Below are 21,308 nucleotides of genomic sequence, written 5' to 3'. Positions count from 1 at the left end.
ATAATAGATAGATAGATAGATAATAGATAGATAGATATAGATAGATAGATAGATAGATAGATAATAGATAGATAGATAATAGATAGATAGATAATAGATAGATAGATAATAGATAGATGGATAATAGATAGATAGATAATAGATAGATAGATAGATAGATAGATAGATAGATAATAGATAGATAGATAGATAGGTAGATAGATAGATAATAGATAGATAGATAGATAATAGATAGATAGATAATAGATAGATAGATAATAGATAGATAGATAATAGATAGATAGATAATAGATAGATAGATAATAGATAGATAGATAGATAATAGATAGATGGATAATAGATAGATAGATAATAGATAGATAGATAATAGATAGATAGATAATAGATAGATAGATAATAGATAGATAGATAATAGATAGATAGATAGATAATAGATAGATAGATAATAGATAGATAGATAATAGATAGATAGATAATAGATAGATAGATAATAGATAGATAGATAGATAATAGATAGATAGATAATAGATAGATGGATAATAGATAGATAGATAATAGATAGATAGATATAGATAGATAGATAGATAGATAGATAATAGATAGATAGATAATAGATAGATAGATAATAGATAGATAGATAATAGATAGATAGATAATAGATAGATAGATAATAGATAGATAGATAATAGATAGATAATAGATAGATAGATAGATAATAGATAGATGGATAATAGATAGATAGATAATAGATAGATAGATAGATAATAGATAGATAGATAATAGATAGATAGATAGGAGATAGATAGATAATAGATAGATAGATAGATAATAGATAGATAGATAATAGATAGATAGATAATAGATAGATAGATAATAGATAGATAGATAATAGATAGATAGATAATAGATAGATAATAGATAGATAATAGATAGATAGATAGATAGATAATAGATAGATAGATAATAGATAGATAGATAATAGATAGATAATAGATAGATAGATAATAGATAGATAATAGATAGATAATAGATAGATAGATAGATAGATAGATAGATAATAGATAGATAGATAATAGATAGATAATAGATAGATGATAGATAGATAGATAATAGATAGATAGATAATAGATAGATGGATAATAGATAGATAGATAGGAGATAGATAGATAATAGATAGATAGATAGATATTAGATAATAGATATATAGATGGATAGATGGATAGATAATAGATATATAGATGGATCTCTCACCATTGACTCTTCTCATTCTTCTCGTTCTTGCACATTATTGTAAAGCCCCAACTGAAACACAGATACGGACACTTCAGCATGACAAGTCGCAGCCCGGAGCCGCACAGACAGCTGCACTATACCAGGAGCGGTCGGCTGCATGTCATTCCTGCATTGTCTACTGGAGTCTGAAATGCACCACCTATCTCAGGCTGCTATCTCTTCCCCATGCTTTAAACTGCATCTCTGCTTCTACTGTGTCAGGGAATGGACTTCCAGCTCTGTAGTGACGGACACCGTGGAACCTGCGCATGTCTCGCCCCCTAGAATAAAAATGATCGGGACCCCCCCGGGGATTACAGCTATAGCTGAATGAAGAGTGATCGTTCCCCGATTGTTGCCCTCTGTTCACACTCCTAAAATTCTTCCTCTCAGAGAAGTAAATCCCTGAGAAGTGATGATAGAAGTTGTCACAGGCCGCTGCCTACAGTGCTTGAAAAAGTATTCATACCCCTTAAACTTTTCCACATTATTTCACGTTACACCAAAAACCTTTTGTGATTGTATGTGATCGACTAACACAAAGTACAAGTCTGTGTGAAGTAAACAGAACATACTCCTTCCATTTTCAGATGATGGATAGAACAGTGCTCAGTGAGATGTTCAGAGCTTGGGCTATTTTTTATACCCTAACCCTGCTTTACACTTCTCCACAACTTTGTCCCTGACCTGTCTGGCGTGTTCTTTGGTTTTCATGATGCTGTTTGATCTCTAATGTTCTGTAACAAACCTCTGAGGCCTTCGCAGAACAGCTGGAGTTATACTGAGAATACATTACACTCAGGTGGACGCTATGTACTAATGAGGGGACTTCTGAAGGTGACTGGTCACACTGGATGTTATTTAGGGGGATCAGAGTACAGGGGGGTGAATACAAATGCACGCTGCACTTTTCAGATGTTTATTTATTAAACATTTTGAAAACCTTGTATCATCTTCTTCTCCCCTCACACAGACTTGTACTTTGTGTTGGTCGATCACATAAAATACCAATAAAATACATTTAGGTTTGTGGGCGTAACGTGGAAAAATGTGGTTAAGTCTAAGGGGCATGAATACTTTTTCAAGGCACAGTATCTCTTGTACTGCTCTGTATGGACTCTATACAAGTATGGATACTGCTGTAGCAATAAGAAGATTCGTCTGGATACTGTCATCTTTAGGTCACTAGCAGTGGCGGATTACAATAGGGACATTCGGGTCGGCAGCCCCGGGCCCGGCACCGCTGGGGGGCCCAACGCCGACCCGAACGCCCACACACTGCGGCGGGGCACGGGAGTGCATAGCTCCCTGTCCTGTCGCCGATCACCGCCATAGGCTTCAGGCCGCACATAGGCCTGAGGCCTATGCGGCAGTGAAATCCTGGCACAGACGTGCGTGATGACGTCATCGCGCGCCTGTGTCGGGACGCAGCCCTGCCTCATCCCGCCTTCCTCTGTGAGCCTGGCCCTGGACATAGCCTAGCTGAGTATTTAGCTTTTCATTTTTTTTATTTTTTTATTTTTTTATTTCATGTGCCTACATGTGGGGGGTGGGGACATGCAGTAGGACATATTAAGAGACATCGAGTACATGCGGAGGGGGAGAATGTGGGGTTTGTGGGGCCAAATTATTATGGGAGGGACTACTAAGTGGGGGCAAATTACTATATGGGGCAGTGTGGGGGCAAATTACTGTGTGGGGGAAATTATTGTGTGGGGTAATTTCTATGTAGGGGAAAATTACTGTGTGGGGGCAGTGTGGTGGAAATTACTATATGGGGGTGTTGCTATTGGGGAGGCACTGTAGGGGCAATTCTATTATTTTTGGGGACACTATACAGGGATTATTGCCTGGAGCACAATAGAGGGTGGTATTATTACTCAGGGCACTCTAGGGGACATTATAGCTGCTGTGGACACTATAGGAACATTTGGGGTAATTTATCAGACTGGTGTAAAGCAGAACTGGTTTAGTTGCCCATAGCAGCCAATCAGATTCCACCTTTCATATTTGACGGCTCTTTTGGAAATCCAGTTCTACTGTACACCAGTTTGATAAATTACCCCAATTATGTCCACTGGGGTCACAATTTTTTCAGCAGTATAGTTCCTGGGGCATTGGGGGGCACAACGGGCACAGTATTGGGGGTGGCAGCAGGATGACACTGTGGGGACACCAGGATGAGGAGGTTGATGGAAAAATTGAGAAATCAAACTGTAGAGACGAGATGCGGCTGAAAGAATTTGCCATGGTGGTCTGGGTCAAATGGAGGAGAAGAGGAAAGAGAAGGTCTACATGACAGGAGATGTCACTGGATGTAACAGGTATGTGGTGCTGTGTTCTCCTCCATGTCTTTTTTATTATAATTATATGTATTTTAAATTTGGCGACCACATTTTTCAGTTTAGGACCCAATTTGGGGTATTTTTTTTAGTCTGAAGATGTCATATGGCCTAGGAAGAGACTGTGGCGCTCATGAAGCACCGCAGCCTCTTCATACAAAAAAAACCTAAACTAAAATAGAGGGAGGGGCCCAAGTTGGGTAGACCGCCCCGGCCTATCATGCCCTTAATCCGCCCCTGGTCACTGGTATTATCAGCAACAAGATGGATCGGCACATTTTTCACAGAGTAATAATACACTGACCAGTAGGAGTTATTGAGTATTCACATACTGCTACGTCTACTCTTCACGTCTATCAGGGTAAATAATAAGCTTGCGCTCGCACAGTGAGCGGTACAGCACTGTCTGCGGTATTAGTATACCAAGCCGTTAATACCGCGACGCGGCTCCACTACACGAGCCTGAGCGTTCAGTGATGGGAACGTAGTGCAGGCGCTTTACTCCTAGCCCGATATCAGTCCGCCAGTTCTGTACAGAGGAGCTGAGCAGCGTCTGAGTACACATTAAGGGCTTGTTCACACGACCGTATGTATTTTGCGGGCCGCAAAAAATACGGATGACGTCTGTGTGCATTCCGTATTTTGCGGAACGGAACAGCTGGCCCATAATAGAATATCCTGTCCTTGTCCGTAATGCGGACAATAATAGGACATGTTCTATTCTTTTGCGGAACGGAAATACGGACATACGGAAGCTGAATGCACACGGAGTACCTTCGGTTTTTTTTGCGGACCCATTGAAATAAATCGTTTCTTATACAGTCCGCAAAAAAAACGGTACGGACACGGAAAGACAATACGTTTGTGTGCATGAGCCCTAAAGGGGTTTTCATGTAAAATATTCCACGTTTTTCACACCAGTCCCAGGATCTTTGTAATTACGTTTAGGATAGCCACTGGGTTATATAATAATATGTATGTGTACAGCGCCACCTGCTGTTCTTTTCCTTATGTCTCTGCTATGCTCAGTTCTATCCTTCAACTGCCACCAGTCATATTTACTGTTAGAGCCCGGGACAGTTACAGGGAGAGCTAAGGCAGAAAGGATATGCCCCTGGAGCTGTCAAAGGGAGAGAACTGCAGCTGAAAGGACACACCCCAGAGCTTTTATACAAAGAGAGCTGCATCAGAAAGAACACGTTTCTGGAGCTGTGCAAGGGAGAGAGCTGCAGATGAACTGGCCCCCAACCCTCCCCCGAGCTGTTATCGGAAGAAAGACAGGCCCCTGAGCTGTGATAGGGAGAGAGCTGCAACCCAAAGGACACACACCCCTGAGCTGTGATAGGGAGAGAGCTGCAACCCAAAGGACACACACCCTGAGCTGTGATAGGGAGAAAGCACCAGCAGAAAGATCACCCCCCAAGGTGTGATAGGTAAAGTCCTGCAGCAAAAAGATCACCCCGAGCTGTTGTAGGGAAAGAACTGCAACCCAAAGGACACACACCCCTGAGCTGTGATGGGGAGAGAGCTGCAGCATATAGGACACACCCCCTGAGCTGTGATGGGGAGAGAGCTGTAACACAAAGGCCCCCCCCCTCCCCCCCGAGCTGTGATGGGGAGAGAGCTGCAACACATAGGACACACCCCCTGAGCTGTGATGGGGAGAGAGCTGCAACACATAGGACACACCCCCTGAGCTGTGATGGGGAGAGAGCTGTAACACATAGGACGCACCCCCTGAGCTGTGATGGGGAGAGAGCTGTAACACATAGGACACACACCCTGAGCTGTGATGGGGAGAGATCTGCAGCACATAGGACACACACCCTGAGCTGTGATGGGGAGAGAGGCTGTAACCCATAGGACACACACCCCTGAACTGTGATGGGGAGAGAGCTGTGATGGGGAGAGAGCTACAGCACATAGGACACCCCCCCAGAGCTGTGATGGGGAGAGAGCTGCAACACATAAGACACACTCCCTGAGCTGTGATGGGGAGAGAGCTGCAGCACATAGGACACATCCCCTGAGCTGTGATGGGGAGAGAGCTGCAGCACATAGGACACATCCCCTGAGCTGTGATGGGGAGAGATCTGCAGCACATAGGACACACCCCCTGAGCTGTGATGGGGAGAGAGCTGTACCACATAGCACACACACACCTGAGCTGTGATAGGGAGAGAGCTGCAACAGAAAGGACACACCCCCTGAGCTGTGATGGGGAGAGAGCTGCAACACATAGCACACACACCCTGAGCTGTGATGGGGAGAGAGCTGCAACACATAGGACACACACCCTGAGCTGTGATGGGGAGAGAGCTGTAACACATAGGACACACACCCTGAGCTGTGATGGGGAGAGAGCTGCAACAGAAAGGACACTCCCCTGAGCTAAGATAGTAACATAGTTACTTCTCAGGGATTTGCTTTGGCTTCTCTGGGAGGTAGAGAGTAACGACAATAAACGTTAGTGTGAACAGGGGGTAATCATCAGATGAGCCCCCTGGAGGCCATGCCTGACGTTCGTCTGACACCCCGCCGCCGGGGAGCTGCTCCTGTAAGACTTGTGTAGGAGTTTTGTGCATGGTAATAACGGAAGCCACGACGGATCTGACGTACGATAGATGCAAGTGTGAACAGAGCCGGAGAGGACACATACATTGTAATATTACAATTGCGCACCGAATACGAAATTCAGGTAATAAAAAACTGATTATTTACTGATGGAAGAGCACAAAGCAGTAAAAATGGCTTCCGCGCTTCGGGCTACATGAGCCTTTGTCGTACTGCGGTGCAGACACTGGATTGCAAGCTCTGTGGCCGAGCACTGATGCTTAAGTAAAACGTGTCTTATAGAAGCAGGGGCCTGACGGATCTCAGCGACGCTGGTTACCATGGAGGAGCAGAAGGACGAAATACAATGTGGCGACTTAGCTGCGATCATCTGCAGCTCTCTGGGGGGGGGGGGCTCTTATACCCCATAATGCCTCAGTAATGAGCAGCCGAGAATGTGAAGGGTTAACCCATGAATGCCTGGCCTTGGGGTGTCTTAGCAACTGGCAGCAGAGCCGGTTCTACCCATACAACACCCGCTGCCAGGGCTGCCGCCCGCCTGTCCTTGTGTACATGGCACACACAACTCGTGCTGTGCAGAACGCTTCGTGTGTGCGACGCCGTCCCCGCAAGTACAAAAGGGCAAAAATATACAAACACCTCGACTGCCACCTAGTGGTGAAAGCGGGAATCACAGGGGTCAAGGTGTCTGCAATATCCATCAATCATCATAGGTTGTCAGAGCAAGCAGCTGCTTATAGAGGGGGGCAATGTTCTGCAGATCTCTAGAGAGGTCAGTGGTGTAATAATCTGCAGGATACATAACTATGTATCTGTCAGGAGGTAGAAAGGACAGAGCGATGTTCTGCAGATCTCTAGAGAGGTCAGTGGTGTAATAATCTGCAGGATACATAACTATGTATCTGTCAGGAGGTAGAAAGGACAGAGCGATGTTCTGCAGATCTCTAGAGAGGTCAGTGGTGTAATAATCTGCAGGATATATCACTATGTGTCTGTCAGGAGGTAGAGAGGACAGAGCGATGTTCTGCAGATCTCTAGAGAGGTCAGTGGTGTAATAATCTGCAGGATATATCACTATGTATCTGTCAGGAGGTAGAGAGGACAGAGCGATGTTCTGCAGATCTCTAGAGAGGTGAGAGGAGTAATAATCTGCAGGATATATCACTATGTATCTGTCAGGAAGTGGAGGAGACAGAGAGATGTTCTGCAGATACATGTAATAGTCTGCAGTATGTAACGCCCCAGACTGGCATTACCACTTCTGCGACTATCTCTAATAGGCTAATATAATGTCATCTTATGTCTGTCATTCCTAATCTGTTTGCAACTGTTATGTTCAAATGTAATGTGCCTGGTTCACCAGCAGGTGGCAGCAAATATGGCAGCGCCATCTTAGATAGAATGGGATATTCCATTCTAACCCCCCTCTGTAGAGAAGTGGGCGAGTCCTACTTCCTGCAGGAAGGGTGGGGCAGAAGTCAGGGTAGTACTTAACCTGAAGTGGACCCTTTTAAAAATTGCTTTTATTCATTTTATTTAAAAAAGCATAAGTATAAACACCCATTGATAACTGGATGTCCAAAACAAATAATAGGACAAGGTGTTGTCCAGCTACCACCGTGAATTGGTGCAAAGAAATAGTTTAGACAGATACGCAAAAAATTCCCATGGCGTTGTTGACTTTTTTAGGCTTGTGGTTGGGTAGAGGGTAGGGCACCTCTGCCCAAGGCATATAGATGTGGGTATTCAGGATAGTTCTTTCCCTGTACCCGCCCTATGATAATCCTCTGCCCAGGGATGAACCCTAATGGTGGGATCACCCTGTCCCCGTGCCTACCCTGTCTAGCCCTGTACAGCCCTGTACAGTGGGAATTCGTTACCGATGATGTCCGAGAATTTTATATTTTTACCCCAACGCGTTTCCCCACTTTTGGTTCGTCAGGGGGTCGTTATAAGATAAAAATTATGATAGTTAACATCATGCAAAATAAAGTAGATAATAGATAGTTGTATATAGTTACTGTGTCCTGCTTGATGCCATGTTAGGGCAGTCCATTATGGAGGAACTGTGGATTCCCCAGTGGAGGGAGAGTCACATATAGACGTCCTCCTGTTGCTTAGACTGCCGCCTGCCGTCTCCGATGGGGCAGTGAGGCATCCCTGTGATCATGCTGCTTATAAGGGGACAGTCAAGGGGCGCTCTCTCCGTTCGGAGCCGCATATCCGGTATGTGGAACGCACGCTCCACCACTTCCGGCATCTTGGAATGCACCCTCCACTTCCGGTTTGTTGGAACGCGAGTGCTGCTTCCTGTCTGCTAAACCGCAGACGTCATTTCCGGCTAGTCGCGATGTCAGAGCGCTCCCAGCATATAATGCATATTAAGATGAGTCCGAAACTTGCGCCCTTGATTATTCCCTAATGTTTATTATAATCTGGCACTAGGATTTTTTTTTTTCTGTTCAGGTGAATACGTTGACTACATACTCGTTTCTACTGAACAGGATAGCTATAACCCAGAAAAATGGTCCTGCCACTGTGCTGCTGGGAATGATCTTATAGGGTCCGACTGATCACAATGGGATTATGTATGAACGACCCCACAGGGCTGCCCTATCTGGCATACCAAAATTTGCCATATATGACATACCGAAGGTATTAGAGGAGTGTATCTGAATAAATATCTATACACTCCCTAGATGACCAGTAGTGCCAGATTATAATAAACATTAGGGAATAATCAAGGGCGCAAGTTTCGGACTCATCTTAATATGCATTATATGCTGGGAGCGCTCTGACATCGCGACTAGCCGGAAATGACGTCTGCGGTTTAGCAGACAGGAAGCAGCACTTGCGTTCCAACAAACCGGAAGTGGAGGGTGCATTCCAAGATGCCGGAAGTGGTGGAGCGTGCGTTCCACATACCGGATATGCGGCTCCGAACGGAGAGAGCGCCCCTTGACTGTCCCCTTATAAGCAGCATGATCACAGGGATGCCTCACTGCCCCATCGGAGACGGCAGGCGGCAGTCTAAGCAACAGGAGGACGTCTATATGTGACTCTCCCTCCACTGGGGAATCCACAGTTCCTCCATAATGGACTGCCCTAACATGGCATCAAGCAGGACACAGTAACTATATACAACTATCCATTATCTACTTTATTTTGCATGATGTTAACTATCATAATTTTTATCTTATAACGACCCCCTGATGAACCAAAAGTGGGGAAACGCGTTGGGGTAAAAATATAAAATTCTCGGACATCATCGGTAACGAATTCCCACTGTACAGGGCTAGACAGGGCTAGACAGGGTAGGCACGGGGACAGGGTGATCCCACCATTAGGGTTCATCCCTGGGCAGAGGATTATCATAGGGCGGGTACAGGGAAAGAACTATCCTGAATACCCACATCTATATGCCTTGGGCAGAGGTGCCCTACCCTCTACCCAACCACAAGCCTAAAAAAGTCAACAACGCCATGGGAATTTTTTGCGTATCTGTCTAAACTATTTCTTTGCACCAATTCACGGTGGTAGCTGGACAACACCTTGTCCTATTATTTGTTTTGGACATCCAGTTATCAATGGGTGTTTATACTTATGCTTTTTTAAATAAAATGAATAAAAGCAATTTTTAAAAGGGTCCACTTCAGGTTAAGTACTCACGTATATGGACACTTAGAATATATGTAATTCTTTAATATCGCAGAAGTCAGGGTAGTCTAGCTTACCCCCTGCTAGGGGAAGGTGTGCAGGGTACGTCTCTGCTGGACATGCCCAAGCCAGCCAGAACACCCTCAGCTCTGCTGGCCATGGAGGCCAAAGCTTAGAGCCTCAGGAGCCAGGAGGAAAGTTCCCTGTCATAACCATAAGTCAGACCAAAGAGACGAGCACCATACAGAAGTAGCAGTATATTAAGCAAGCCTGTCAGTACAGCAGAGAGAAAGCAAGCAGAGTTATTGAAGAAGCCTGCTGGGACCAAGACAAAGCTTGAAGATTGCTTCTGATGAACGTTTATTCAAGTAAAGCTGTTGTTCATCTACATACAAGGTCTGGACTTTTTTTCAAATCCCTCAATTATTCCCCCTATTTATTGCTTCAGAGCCAAAGCCTGTGGTCCAGCCGTATCCAGGTAGGAGCACCGTGACACACCATAAGGGACATTTTAGGCCGCACTATACCACTCGGCATTCCTACTAAACCTGGGACGCGATATAGAGGGCCCATGGGGGAGGCGCCGGTTGCATGTATGTCCTACCTGGTTGGTGCCCGGACTTTCTTCCTGATGCCCAGGTGAACGGTCAGGTTTTTCACGGGCCACTCCTTCTCCGGACGGTGACTCTGCGGCACAAGGAGGGGTCAGTTAATGTAGTCTTTCCATGGGTTCCCCCCGCCCCCGATCTGTACCAGCCCCGTATTGTCACTCTGCAGGATAACGTCTGGCCTCCAGACTGATACATTTCACCTGCACTGATACAAAGTAACAAACTATCTGGACAGGAGGGATCTGTGCTGCTGAGCTGTTTACTGCACAGGTCTAGGCTGCATGAAACTGTTGCAAACCCTCAGCTCCGAGAAGTATTAGGTCAGGATGGCTGGTTAGCCTATGCTTGCTGTCAGTGAGCAGAAACATTCATTTATTTAATCCTGGAACTTGAAGACAATGAGGGAGTGGAACAAAGATTCAGAAGCTTTATTTACAGGAGACTGTGGCCCTTTAATAGGGACACGCCCCTTAAAGAGACAGAGCACAAATCTTACACCTGACCCGATCTGGACAATCTCTCCATGGGTCACAATCCTCTGCTTTAGGCCTCATGCACATGGCCGTTGCAATACACGGGCACGCCGCATCACGGATGCGGACCCATTCACTTAAATGGGTCCGCAATCCGGGAGAAGCAGTGCGGAAGCACGGATCGGAAGGCCACGGAAGCACTACAGAGTGCTTCCGTGGTGTTTCTGTCCGTGCCTCCGCAACGTAAAAATAAAAATAAAACATGTTCTATTATTTTTTCCCGGACCCATTCAAGTTGATGGGTCTCGATCCGTCCCGGCGGCCGCACGGATGGTGCCCGCACAACGGCCGTGTGCATGAGGCCCTACTGATAGCACAGTCATCAGCAGTCATTTCCTCTCATATCCGGTCACATCCGGAGCTGCACTCCGTATTTTGCTTGCTTTATGGACGTCATATCACTGCAGTCCCTGCTGGTTCAGCATCGTTACAGCAGGAAACTTTGCAAAATGAGTGCAAAAGGAAAGTGGAGCATTCCCCGGCAACCTACAGAGCGGCACCTAAAACCAAGAGGTCCCTCCATCACTTCCTTTACACCGTATATGAAGAATTATTTGCGCAGCTCTGGATGTGACTGGAGTATAAGACATGATTTAAAGTCACAGCTCATTATAAACCAAAGCAAATTGAGGAAAAAAGTATAATAATCATATAATCCTGCACTACTACTCCCAATGTGAGTAAAGCCGTTTAATGATTGCACATATAGACCAAGAAGTGGAAGGGAAACCATCACCAAGCAGGACCCACTCACAACCTCTCACCTCACTCCTGCTCTCCAGGGAATACCTCTGCTCCATCGAGCTCTGCTTAATAAACGATGGCGGTTACATAACACATGGGGGCGAGAGCAAAACTACACAGCCGGACAACAAAGGGTTACTGCACGCACCAAGCTGACAACAGAGGGGAACAACACAGTCTGCGAATGGTTAAAGGGAATCTGTCACCTGCTTTTACCATTTTAAGCTGGCACCATCGCTATGTTGACTAAAGTACCTTATTTCCAGGACTCTTCTTTTTACTTTATTTCGTTTTGTAGTTTTGATATAAAAATGTTATGCTATGTTATGTTATGCTAATTAGGGTCCAAGGTGCCCAGAGCGGCGTTTTTTTCACTCTCCGGTGCCCAGTGACGCCCCCTGCAGTGCCCAAGAACGCCTCCTGATCATCAAATAACCTCCCACAGCCCGGCAAATGGTTCCGCCCCCTCCCCACGTCATAGTCTACCTTCTAGCAATGCCCCGTCCTTCTGCAGCCAGAAAACTCGCGCAGGCGCAGTACCGCCTGCGCGATCATCAACCTCCTGAGGGCAACAGCCTCAAAAGTCTCACTGGGCATGCGCCGAGCCCAGTGATGTGACCTGAGCGCTGTTGCCCTCAGGAGGTTGATGATTGCGCAGGCCTGCGCAAGTTTTCTGGCCGCAGAAGGACGGGGCATTGCTAGAAGGTAGACTATGACGTGGGGAGGGGGCGGAACCGTTTGCCGGGCTGTGGGAGGTTATTTGAGGATCAGGAGGCGTTCTTGGGCACTGCAGGGGGCGTCACTGGGCACCGGAGAGTGAAAAAAACGCTGCTCTGGACAACTTGGAGCCTCATTAGCATAACAAAGTAAAAAGAAGGGTCCTGGAAATAAGGTACTTTAGTCAACATGGCAATGGTGCCAGCTTAAAATGGTAAAAGCAGGTGACAGAATCCCTTTAAATATTGTGCACCGCAAGAAATATATTCTGCTACATGGTATTATAGTAGTTATATTCTTGTACATAGGAGCAGTATTATAGTAGTTATATTCTTGTACATAGGAGGCAGTATTATAGTAGTTATATTCTTGTACATAGGAGGCAGTATTATAGTAGTTATATTCTTGTACATAGGAGGCAGTATTATAGTAGTTATATTCCTGTACATAGGAGGCAGTATTATAGTAGTTATATTCTTGTACATAGGAGGCAGTATTATAGTAGTTATATTCTTGTACATAGGAGGCAGTATTATAGTAGTTATATTCTTGTACATAGGAGGCAGTATTATAGTAGTTATATTCTTGTACATAGGAGCAGTATTATAGTAGTTATATTCCTGTACATAGGAGCAGTATTATAGTAGTTATATTCTTGTACATAGGAGCAGTATTATAGTAGTTATATTCTTGTACATAGGAGCAGTATTATAGTAGTTATATCCTTGTACATAGCAGCAGTATTATAGTAGTTATATTCTTGTACATAGGAGCAGTATTATAGTAGTTATATTCTTGTACATAGGAGCAGTATTATAGTAGTTATATTCTTGTACACAGGAGGCAGTATTATAGTAGTTATATTCTTGTACATAGGAGCAGTATTATAGTAGTTATATTCTTGTACACAGGAGGCAGTATTATAGTAGTTATATTCTTGTACACAGGAGGCAGTATTATAGTAGTTATATTCTTATAACATAGGAGCTGTATTATAGTAGTTATATTCTTGTACATAGGAGCAGTATTATAGTAGGTATATTCTTGTACATAGGAGGCAGTATTATAGTAGTTATATTCTTGTACATAGGAGCAGTATTATAGTAGTTATATTCTTGTACATAGGAGGCAGTATTATAGTAGATATATTCTTGTACATAGGAGCAGTATTATAGTAGTTATATTCTTGTACATAGGAGCAGTATTATAGTAGTTATATTCTTGTACATAGGAGCAGTATTATAGTAGTTATGTTCTTGTACATAGGAGCAGTATTATAGTAGTTATATTCTTGTACATAGGAGCAGTATTATAGTAGATATATTCTTGTACATAGGAGCAGTATTATAGTAGTTATATTCTTGTACATAGGAGGCAGTATTATAGTACTTATATTCTTGTACATAGGAGCAGTATTATAGTAGTTATTCTTGTACACAGGAGGCAGTATTATAGTAGTTATATTCTTGTACACAGGAGCAGTATTATAGTAGTTATATTCTTGTACATAGGAGCAGTATTATAGTAGTTATATTCTCGTATATAGGAGGCAGTATTATAGTAGTTATATTCTTGTACATAGGAGCAGTATTATAGTAGATATATTCTTGTACATAGGAGCAGTATTATAGCAGTTATATTCTTGTACATAGGAGCAGTATTATAGTAGTTATATTCTCGTATATAGGAGGCAGTATTATAGTAGTTATATTCTCGTACATAGGAGCAGTATTATAGTAGTTATATTCTTGTACATAGGAGGCAGTATTATAGTAGTTATATTCTTGTACATAGGAGCAGTATTATAGTACTTATAGTCTTGTGCATAGGAGCAGTATTATAGTAGTTATATTCTTGTACATAGGAGCAGTATTATAGTAGTTATATTCTTGTACATAGGAGCAGTATTATAGTAGTTATATTCTTGTACATAGGAGACAGTATTATAGTAGTTATATTCTTGTATATAGGAGCAGTATTATAGTAGTTATATTCCTGTACATAGGAGCAGTATTATAGTAGTTATATTCTTGTACATAGGAGCAGTATTATAGTAGTTATATTCTTGTACATAGGAGGCAGTATTATAGTAGTTATATTCTTGTATATAGGAGCAGTATTATAGTAGTTATATTCTTGTACATAGGAGCAGTATTATGGTAGTTATATTCTTGTATATAGGAGCAGTATTATAGTAGTTATATTCCTGTACATAGGAGCAGTATTATAGCAGTTATATTCTTGTACATAGGAGCAGTATTATAGTAGTTATAGTCTTGTACATAGGAGGCAGTATTATAGTAGTTATATTCTTGTACATAGGAGCAGTATTATAGTAGTTATATACTTGTACATAGGAGCAGTATTATAGTAGTTATATTCTTGTACATAGGAGGCAGTATTATAGTAGTTATGTTCTTGTACATAGGAACAGTATTATAGTAGTTATATTCTTGTACATAGGGGGCAGTATTACAGTAGTTATATTCTTGTACATAGGAGCAGTATTATGGTAGTTATATTCTTGTACATAGGAGCAGTATTATAGCAGTTATATTCTTGTACATAGGAGGCAGTATTATAGTAGTTATATTCTTGTACATAGGGGCAGTATTATGGTAGTTATATTCTTGTACATAGGAGGCAGTATTATAGTAGTTATATTCTTGTACATAGGAGCAGTATTATAGTAGTTATATTCTTGTACATAGGAGGCAGTATTATAGTAGTTATATTCCTGTACATAGGAGCAGTATTATAGTAGTTATATTCTTGTACATAGGAGCAGTATTATAGTAGTTATATTCTTGTACATAGGAGCAGTATTATAGTAGTTATATTCTTGTACATAGGAGCAGTATTATAGTAGTTATATTCTTGTACATAGGAGCAGTATTATAGTAGTTATATTCTGTAAATAAAGGGTATTTGATTATAATTAATATGGTCTCCTGGAGGATTGTGGGTACACAGTCACTTACCCTCACTTCGCGGTACATGCGTAGCATGGTACTGTTCAACATGAAGTAACGATCATGAAAACTGGCACCAAAGCCCAGTAAACTCTTTTCCTCGCGGAACTTCATCATCCCGTTCTTGGATTCTCCCACTCTGTTTTCTGGAGAAAGTCAGAGGCTTCAGTGTCTTTACTTCTACAATGGAGACGCCTGACAGTGACACACGAGCAGGTTGTGGTCAGCGACTACTCACTGATATAATAGAGCATGGCATCCATGTGCAGGTCTTTCTTCACAATCAGGTGGCTGCTGTTGTTGACCTGAGAGTGGAAGATGGGCAGCACTTTTTCCGAGTAATGTAGGGGGCGCTCTATCAATGCAAACATCACAGACAGAAGCCACAAGTCACAACTTTACAGCAGGATGTAACAGGAGCTGCCAGTCTGCTGCAGGCTATTGTGCTGACATCTAGTGGCCAATCTGTCCACTGCAGCGCTTAAAATACTCAGGCCTGAAACAGGCAGAGCTCAGACTGACCCTGTGGAACGCACCTATTTCTCCAGAGTCGTCCACCTCCGAGCATCTCCAATAATCCCCCTCCATTATACGAATGTTCCTCCTCTCCAGCAGCGTTTCTGTCAGCTCCTGCGCCGTCATAGTGACTGCGATCTGGAAAACCAGAGTCAGGGCTATTACACTGAGTGAAAACCACCTTCAGTCACCTTGTCAGCCCGGTCCAGCGCATTACTAGTCAGACCCGGTCCGGCGCATTACTAGTCAGACCCGGTCCGGCGCATTACTAGTCAGATCCGGTCCGGCGCATTACTAGTCAGACCCGGTCCGGCGCATTACTAGTCAGCCCCGTCCGGCGCATTACTAGTCAGCCCCGTCCGGCGCATTACTAGTCAGCCCCGTCCGGCGCATTACTAGTCAGCCCCGTCCGGCGCATTACTAGTCAGCCCCGTCCGGCGCATTACTAGTCAGCCCCGTCCGGCGCATTACTAGTCAGCCCCGTCCGGCGCATTACTAGTCAGCCCCGTCCGGCGCATTACTAGTCAGCCCCGTCCGGCGCATTACTAGTCAGCCCCGTCCGGCGCATTAATAGTCAGCCCCGTCCGGCGCATTAATAGTCAGCCCCGTCCGGCGCATTAATAGTCAGCCCCGTCCGGCGCATTAATAGTCAGCCCGGTCCAGCGCATTAATAGTCAGCCCGTTCCAGCGCATTACTAGTCAGCCCCGTCCGGCGCATTACTAGTCAGCCCCGTCCGGCGCATTACTAGTCAGCCCCGTCCGGCGCATTACTAGTCAGCCCCGTCCGGCGCATTACTAGTCAGCCCCGTCCGGCGCATTACTAGTCAGCCCCGTCCGGCGCATTACTAGTCAGCCCCGTCCGGCGCATTACTAGTCAGCCCCGTCCGGCGCATTACTAGTCAGCCCCGTCCGGCGCATTACTAGTCAGCCCCGTCCGGCGCATTACTAGTCAGCCCCGTCCGGCGCATTACTAGTCAGCCCGGTCCGGCGCATTACTAGTCAGCCCGGTCCGGCGCATTAATAGTCAGCCCGGTCCGGCGCATTAATAGTCAGCCCGGTCCGGCGCATTAATAGTCAGCCCGGTCCGGCGCATTAATAGTCAGCCCGGTCCGGCGCATTAATAGTCAGCCCCGTCCGGCGCATTACTAGTCAGCCCCGTCCGGCGCATTACTAGTCAGCCCCGTCCGGCGCATTACTAGTCAGCCCCGTCCGGCGCATTACTAGTCAGCCCCGTCCGGCGCATACTAGTCAGCCCCGTCCGGCGCATTACTAGTCAGCCCCGTCCGGCGCATTACTAGTCAGCCCCGTCCGGCGCATTACTAGTCAGCCCCGTCCGGCGCATTACTAGTCAGCCCCGTCCGGCGCATTACTAGTCAGCCCCGTCCGGCGCATTAATAGTCAGCCCGGTCCGGCGCATTAATAGTCAGCCCGGTCCGGCGCATTAATAGTCAGCCCGGTCCGGCGCATTAATAGTCAGCCCGGTCCGGCGCATTAATAGTCAGCCCCGTCCGGCGCATTACTAGTCAGCCCCGTCCGGCGCATTACTAGTCAGCCCCGTCCGGCGCATTACTAGTCAGCCCCGTCCGGCGCATTACTAGTCAGCCCCGTCCGGCGCATTACTAGTCAGCCCCGTCCGGCGCATTACTAGTCAGCCCCGTCCGGCGCATTACTAGTCAGCCCCGTCCGGCGCATTACTAGTCAGCCCGGTCCGGCGCATTACTAGTCAGCCCGGTCCGGCGCATTAATAGTCAGCCCGGTCCGGCGCATTAATAGTCAGCCCGGTCCGGCGCATTAATAGTCAGCCCGGTCCGGCGCAGTATTAGTCAGCCCGGTCCGGCGCATTAATAGTCAGCCCGGTTCGGCGCATTACTAGTCAGCCCGGTCCAGCGCATTACTAGTCAGCCCGGTCCAGCGCATTACTAGTCAGCCCGGTCCAGCGCATTACTAGTCAGCCCGGTCCAGCGCATTACTAGTCAGCCCGGTCCAGCGCATTACTAGTCAGCCCGGTCCAGCGCATTAATAGTCAGCCCGGTCCGGCGCATTAATAGTCAGCCCGGTCCGGCGCATTAATAGTCAGCCCGGTCCGGCGCATTAATAGTCAGCCCGGTCCGGCGCATTAATAGTCAGCCCGGTCCGGCGCATTAATAGTCAGCCCGGTCCGGCGCATTAATAGTCAGCCCGGTCCGGCGCATTAATAGTCAGCCCGGTCCGGCGCATTAATAGTCAGCCCGGTCCGGCGCATTAATAGTCAGCCCGGTCCGGCGCATTAATAGTCAGCCCGGTCCGGCGCATTAATAGTCAGCCCCGTCCGGCGCATTACTAGTCAGCCCCGTCCGGCGCATTACTAGTCAGCCCCGTCCGGCGCATTACTAGTCAGCCCCGTCCGGCGCATTACTAGTCAGCCCCGTCCGGCGCATTACTAGTCAGCCCCGTCCGGCGCATTACTAGTCAGCCCCGTCCGGCGCATTACTAGTCAGCCCCGTCCGGCGCATTACTAGTCAGCCCCGTCCGGCGCATTACTAGTCAGCCCCGTCCGGCGCATTACTAGTCAGCCCCGTCCGGCGCATTAATAGTCAGCCCGGTCCAGCGCATTAATAGTCAGCCCGGTCCAGCGCATTAATAGTCAGCCCGGTCCAGCGCATTAATAGTCAGCCCGGTCCAGCGCATTACTAGTCAGCCCGGTCCAGCGCATTACTAGTCACCCCCGTCCGGCGCATTACTAGTCAGCCCCGTCCGGCGCATTACTAGTCAGCCCCGTCCGGCGCATTACTAGTCAGCCCCGTCCGGCGCATTACTAGTCAGCCCCGTCCGGCGCATTACTAGTCAGCCCCGTCCGGCGCATTACTAGTCAGCCCCGTCCGGCGCATTACTAGTCAGCCCGGTCCGGCGCATTACTAGTCAGCCCGGTCCGGCGCATAACTAGTCAGCCCGGTCCGGCGCATTACTAGTCAGCCTCGTCCAGCGCATTACTAGTCAGCCTCGTCCAGCGCATTACTAGTCAGGTTAGTAGTTAAAGGTCCAGAAATATGAAGGAATCAGTGGCCGGAGGTCACTCACATGGACGCTCTGCTCGCACTCGGCCTTCTTCTCCATCAGATAGACGGTGCAGATGAAATCACATCCCTGTGTCACAGAGGAAACAAGTGATGACTGAGATGGCGATTATAATCAGACTGGCGCGGGGCGATATATCTGCCACTGTCTCACCCTGCGTCTGACTTGGTTCTCATTGCGCACTTTCATGATGGTGGACGTGATGTCGAGCTGTTTCTGGATTTCCTGAATGTCCACCTATGAGCAGGAGCATAAAGAAGTGACAGCAGCTGGCGCCAAACGAAAAGGCGCAAAATGAGCAAAAGAAACAGAAATCTCATGCAGTTTGGCGGCTAGGCGTCATAAAATCTACTCCGACCCCTCCCTACGGGGCAGCGATGCTGTCAGTCCCTAGTGTTACCATCTATGACTATGTTACTGTGAGAGATACAGTGTAACAAGCTTTAACCCTTTATCCCCGGTACATACGCTGAATATGGGCAGGTAGAGGGAGATCAGGTCCTCCACCACTCGCCCCGGCTTGTAGTTCTGTCCGTCTGTCTGGAAGAGTGTTGGGCCGAAGACGATGGCCAAGTTGTGAATGCTCATCTGATTGAGGTCAGAAAAGTGTTTGATGCTGCAATAAAGAGACATCCCGGTGAGACAGCCTGAGTACGAGACGGTTTATAACGGCAGAGTCCGGACATTTCAGATACTCACCAGTACAGGTGGCGGACTAAGGCTTTGAGCGTCGCCCTGTTGACCGGGGGCAGACTCTGCAGCAGCTCCTGGTACTTGAGGATCCTCTCGCTTTCATCCTCGATTCCTGGGAAAGACAAGGTGCCAGGCATTGAGAGACCACCTGCTGCCTGATCATACTGTAATAGCCATATTACTGCCCCTAGGGGGCGGTGCCATATAGGGTGTAACAGCAGATTACACAGCAGGGGGCGAGGATGAGGCATGATGGGAGGGACATGCAGGATGAAATAAAGGGACGGGCTGTACGATCAATGGTGACTGGAGTTCCCCTTTACACTGCAGATAATGGCGCTCTCACCTGTCACATGCAGCCACTGCATACAATGCTCTGCGAACACTCCCTCCCCGATGCCTCTGAAGAACCTCTTGAGGGCGTCGGATACATTGTCCACGTGTTCTTCCTCCGTTAGGACCACGCTCCGTGCGTCCTTCTTCAGCGCTTCCAGTAGACTTGTGATCTTGGAGTTCTGCCCGCTCTTCCTGTAGATCCCTTCAGATCCCACCCCTGAGGATCGATCACAGTATTATATGATGTCCCACAGAGGGCCGGGCTTAGCGGAAAAGGGGTGGGGCCTAATATGCTGCATTTTGCACAGAAGCGAAGCCCCGCTCAGCACCTCTCCCAAGTTTAATAACTGATAATACCCCATTTCCCAGGTTAAATGCCCACTGAAGCCCTGCGCACCACCTCGGACTTAGTTAAAGGGGTTCTCCGATGATAATTGCAAAAAAATGAAAATCACACATCATATAGCACCTGTCAATCTCTTTCTACCAGCCCTGGACCTCACATGGATCCAAAGATCTCCCCATTCATTACTCTGCTAGATTAACCTCAATCTGGCAGCTCAGGGGGCGTGTCCATTCTGCTGCAGCTCAGGGGGCGTGTCCATTCTGATGCAGCTCTCTCCCTATCACAGCTCAGGGGGCGTGTCCATTCTGCTGCAGCTCTCTCCCCATCACAGCTCAGGGGGTGTGTTTATTCTGCCACAGCTCTCTCCCTATCACAGCTCAGGGGGTGTGTCCATTCTGCTGCAGCTCTCTCCCCATCACAGCTCAGGGGGTGTGTTTATTCTGCTACAGCTCTCTCCCTATCACAGCTCAGGGGGTGTGTCCATTCTGCTGCAGCTCTCTCCCTATCACAGTTCAGGGGGCGTGTCCATTCTTCTGCGGCTCTCTCCCTATCACAGCTGGGGGGTGTGTCCATTCTGCTGCAGCTCTCTCCCTATCACAGCTCAGGGGGTGTGTCCATTCTGATGCAGCTCTCTCCCTATCACAGCTCAGGGGGCGTGTCCATTCTGCTGCGGCTCTCTCCCTATCACAGCTCAGGGGGTGTGTCCATTCTGCTGCGGCTCTCTCCCCAACACAGCTGGGGGGGCGTGTCCATTCTGCTGCAGCTCTCTCTCTATCACAGCTCAGGGGGTGTGTCCATTCTACTGTAGCTCTCTCCCTAACACAGCTGGGGGGGGCGTGTCCATTCTGCTGCAGCTCTCTCCCTATCACAGCTCAGGAGGCAGTTGAAAGATAAAAATGAGCATGTGCGACCATCTTAGGCCTGTTTTACATCCATTAAAT

At 46.8% G+C, this 21,308-nt stretch overlaps 1 protein-coding gene across 3 annotated transcripts in view; it reads right to left on the bottom strand.

The window, feature by feature from the left end:
• The window catches only part of ARAP1 (ArfGAP with RhoGAP domain, ankyrin repeat and PH domain 1), a 125,247-nt gene that overhangs the window by 12,540 nt on the left and 91,399 nt on the right, over nt 1–21,308 (bottom strand). For 2 of the 3 annotated variants that reach the window (XM_044287367.1, XM_044287368.1), the window contains exons 21-31: nt 20,032–20,238; nt 19,692–19,797; nt 19,461–19,608; nt 19,146–19,229; nt 18,996–19,061; nt 15,959–16,076; nt 15,661–15,777; nt 15,432–15,568; nt 11,754–11,795; nt 10,450–10,532; nt 1,252–1,302 (exon numbers count right to left, since the gene is read on the bottom strand). In XM_044287367.1, coding sequence (XP_044143302.1) covers nt 1,252–1,302; nt 10,450–10,532; nt 11,754–11,795; nt 15,432–15,568; nt 15,661–15,777; nt 15,959–16,076; nt 18,996–19,061; nt 19,146–19,229; nt 19,461–19,608; nt 19,692–19,797; nt 20,032–20,238 — 1,159 coding nt within the window. The remainder of the gene's footprint in view (nt 1–1,251; nt 1,303–10,449; nt 10,533–11,753; nt 11,796–15,431; nt 15,569–15,660; nt 15,778–15,958; nt 16,077–18,995; nt 19,062–19,145; nt 19,230–19,460; nt 19,609–19,691; nt 19,798–20,031; nt 20,239–21,308) is intronic. The other variant, XM_044287370.1, reaches the window with a different exon arrangement.

This window comes from Bufo gargarizans, chromosome 3 (genome assembly GCF_014858855.1).
Source record: "Bufo gargarizans isolate SCDJY-AF-19 chromosome 3, ASM1485885v1, whole genome shotgun sequence".
NCBI classification, from domain to species: Eukaryota; Metazoa; Chordata; class Amphibia; order Anura; family Bufonidae; genus Bufo; species Bufo gargarizans.
The sequence above is the reverse complement of the archived record's forward strand: the minus strand, read 5'-3'. Positions and strand labels throughout refer to the sequence as shown.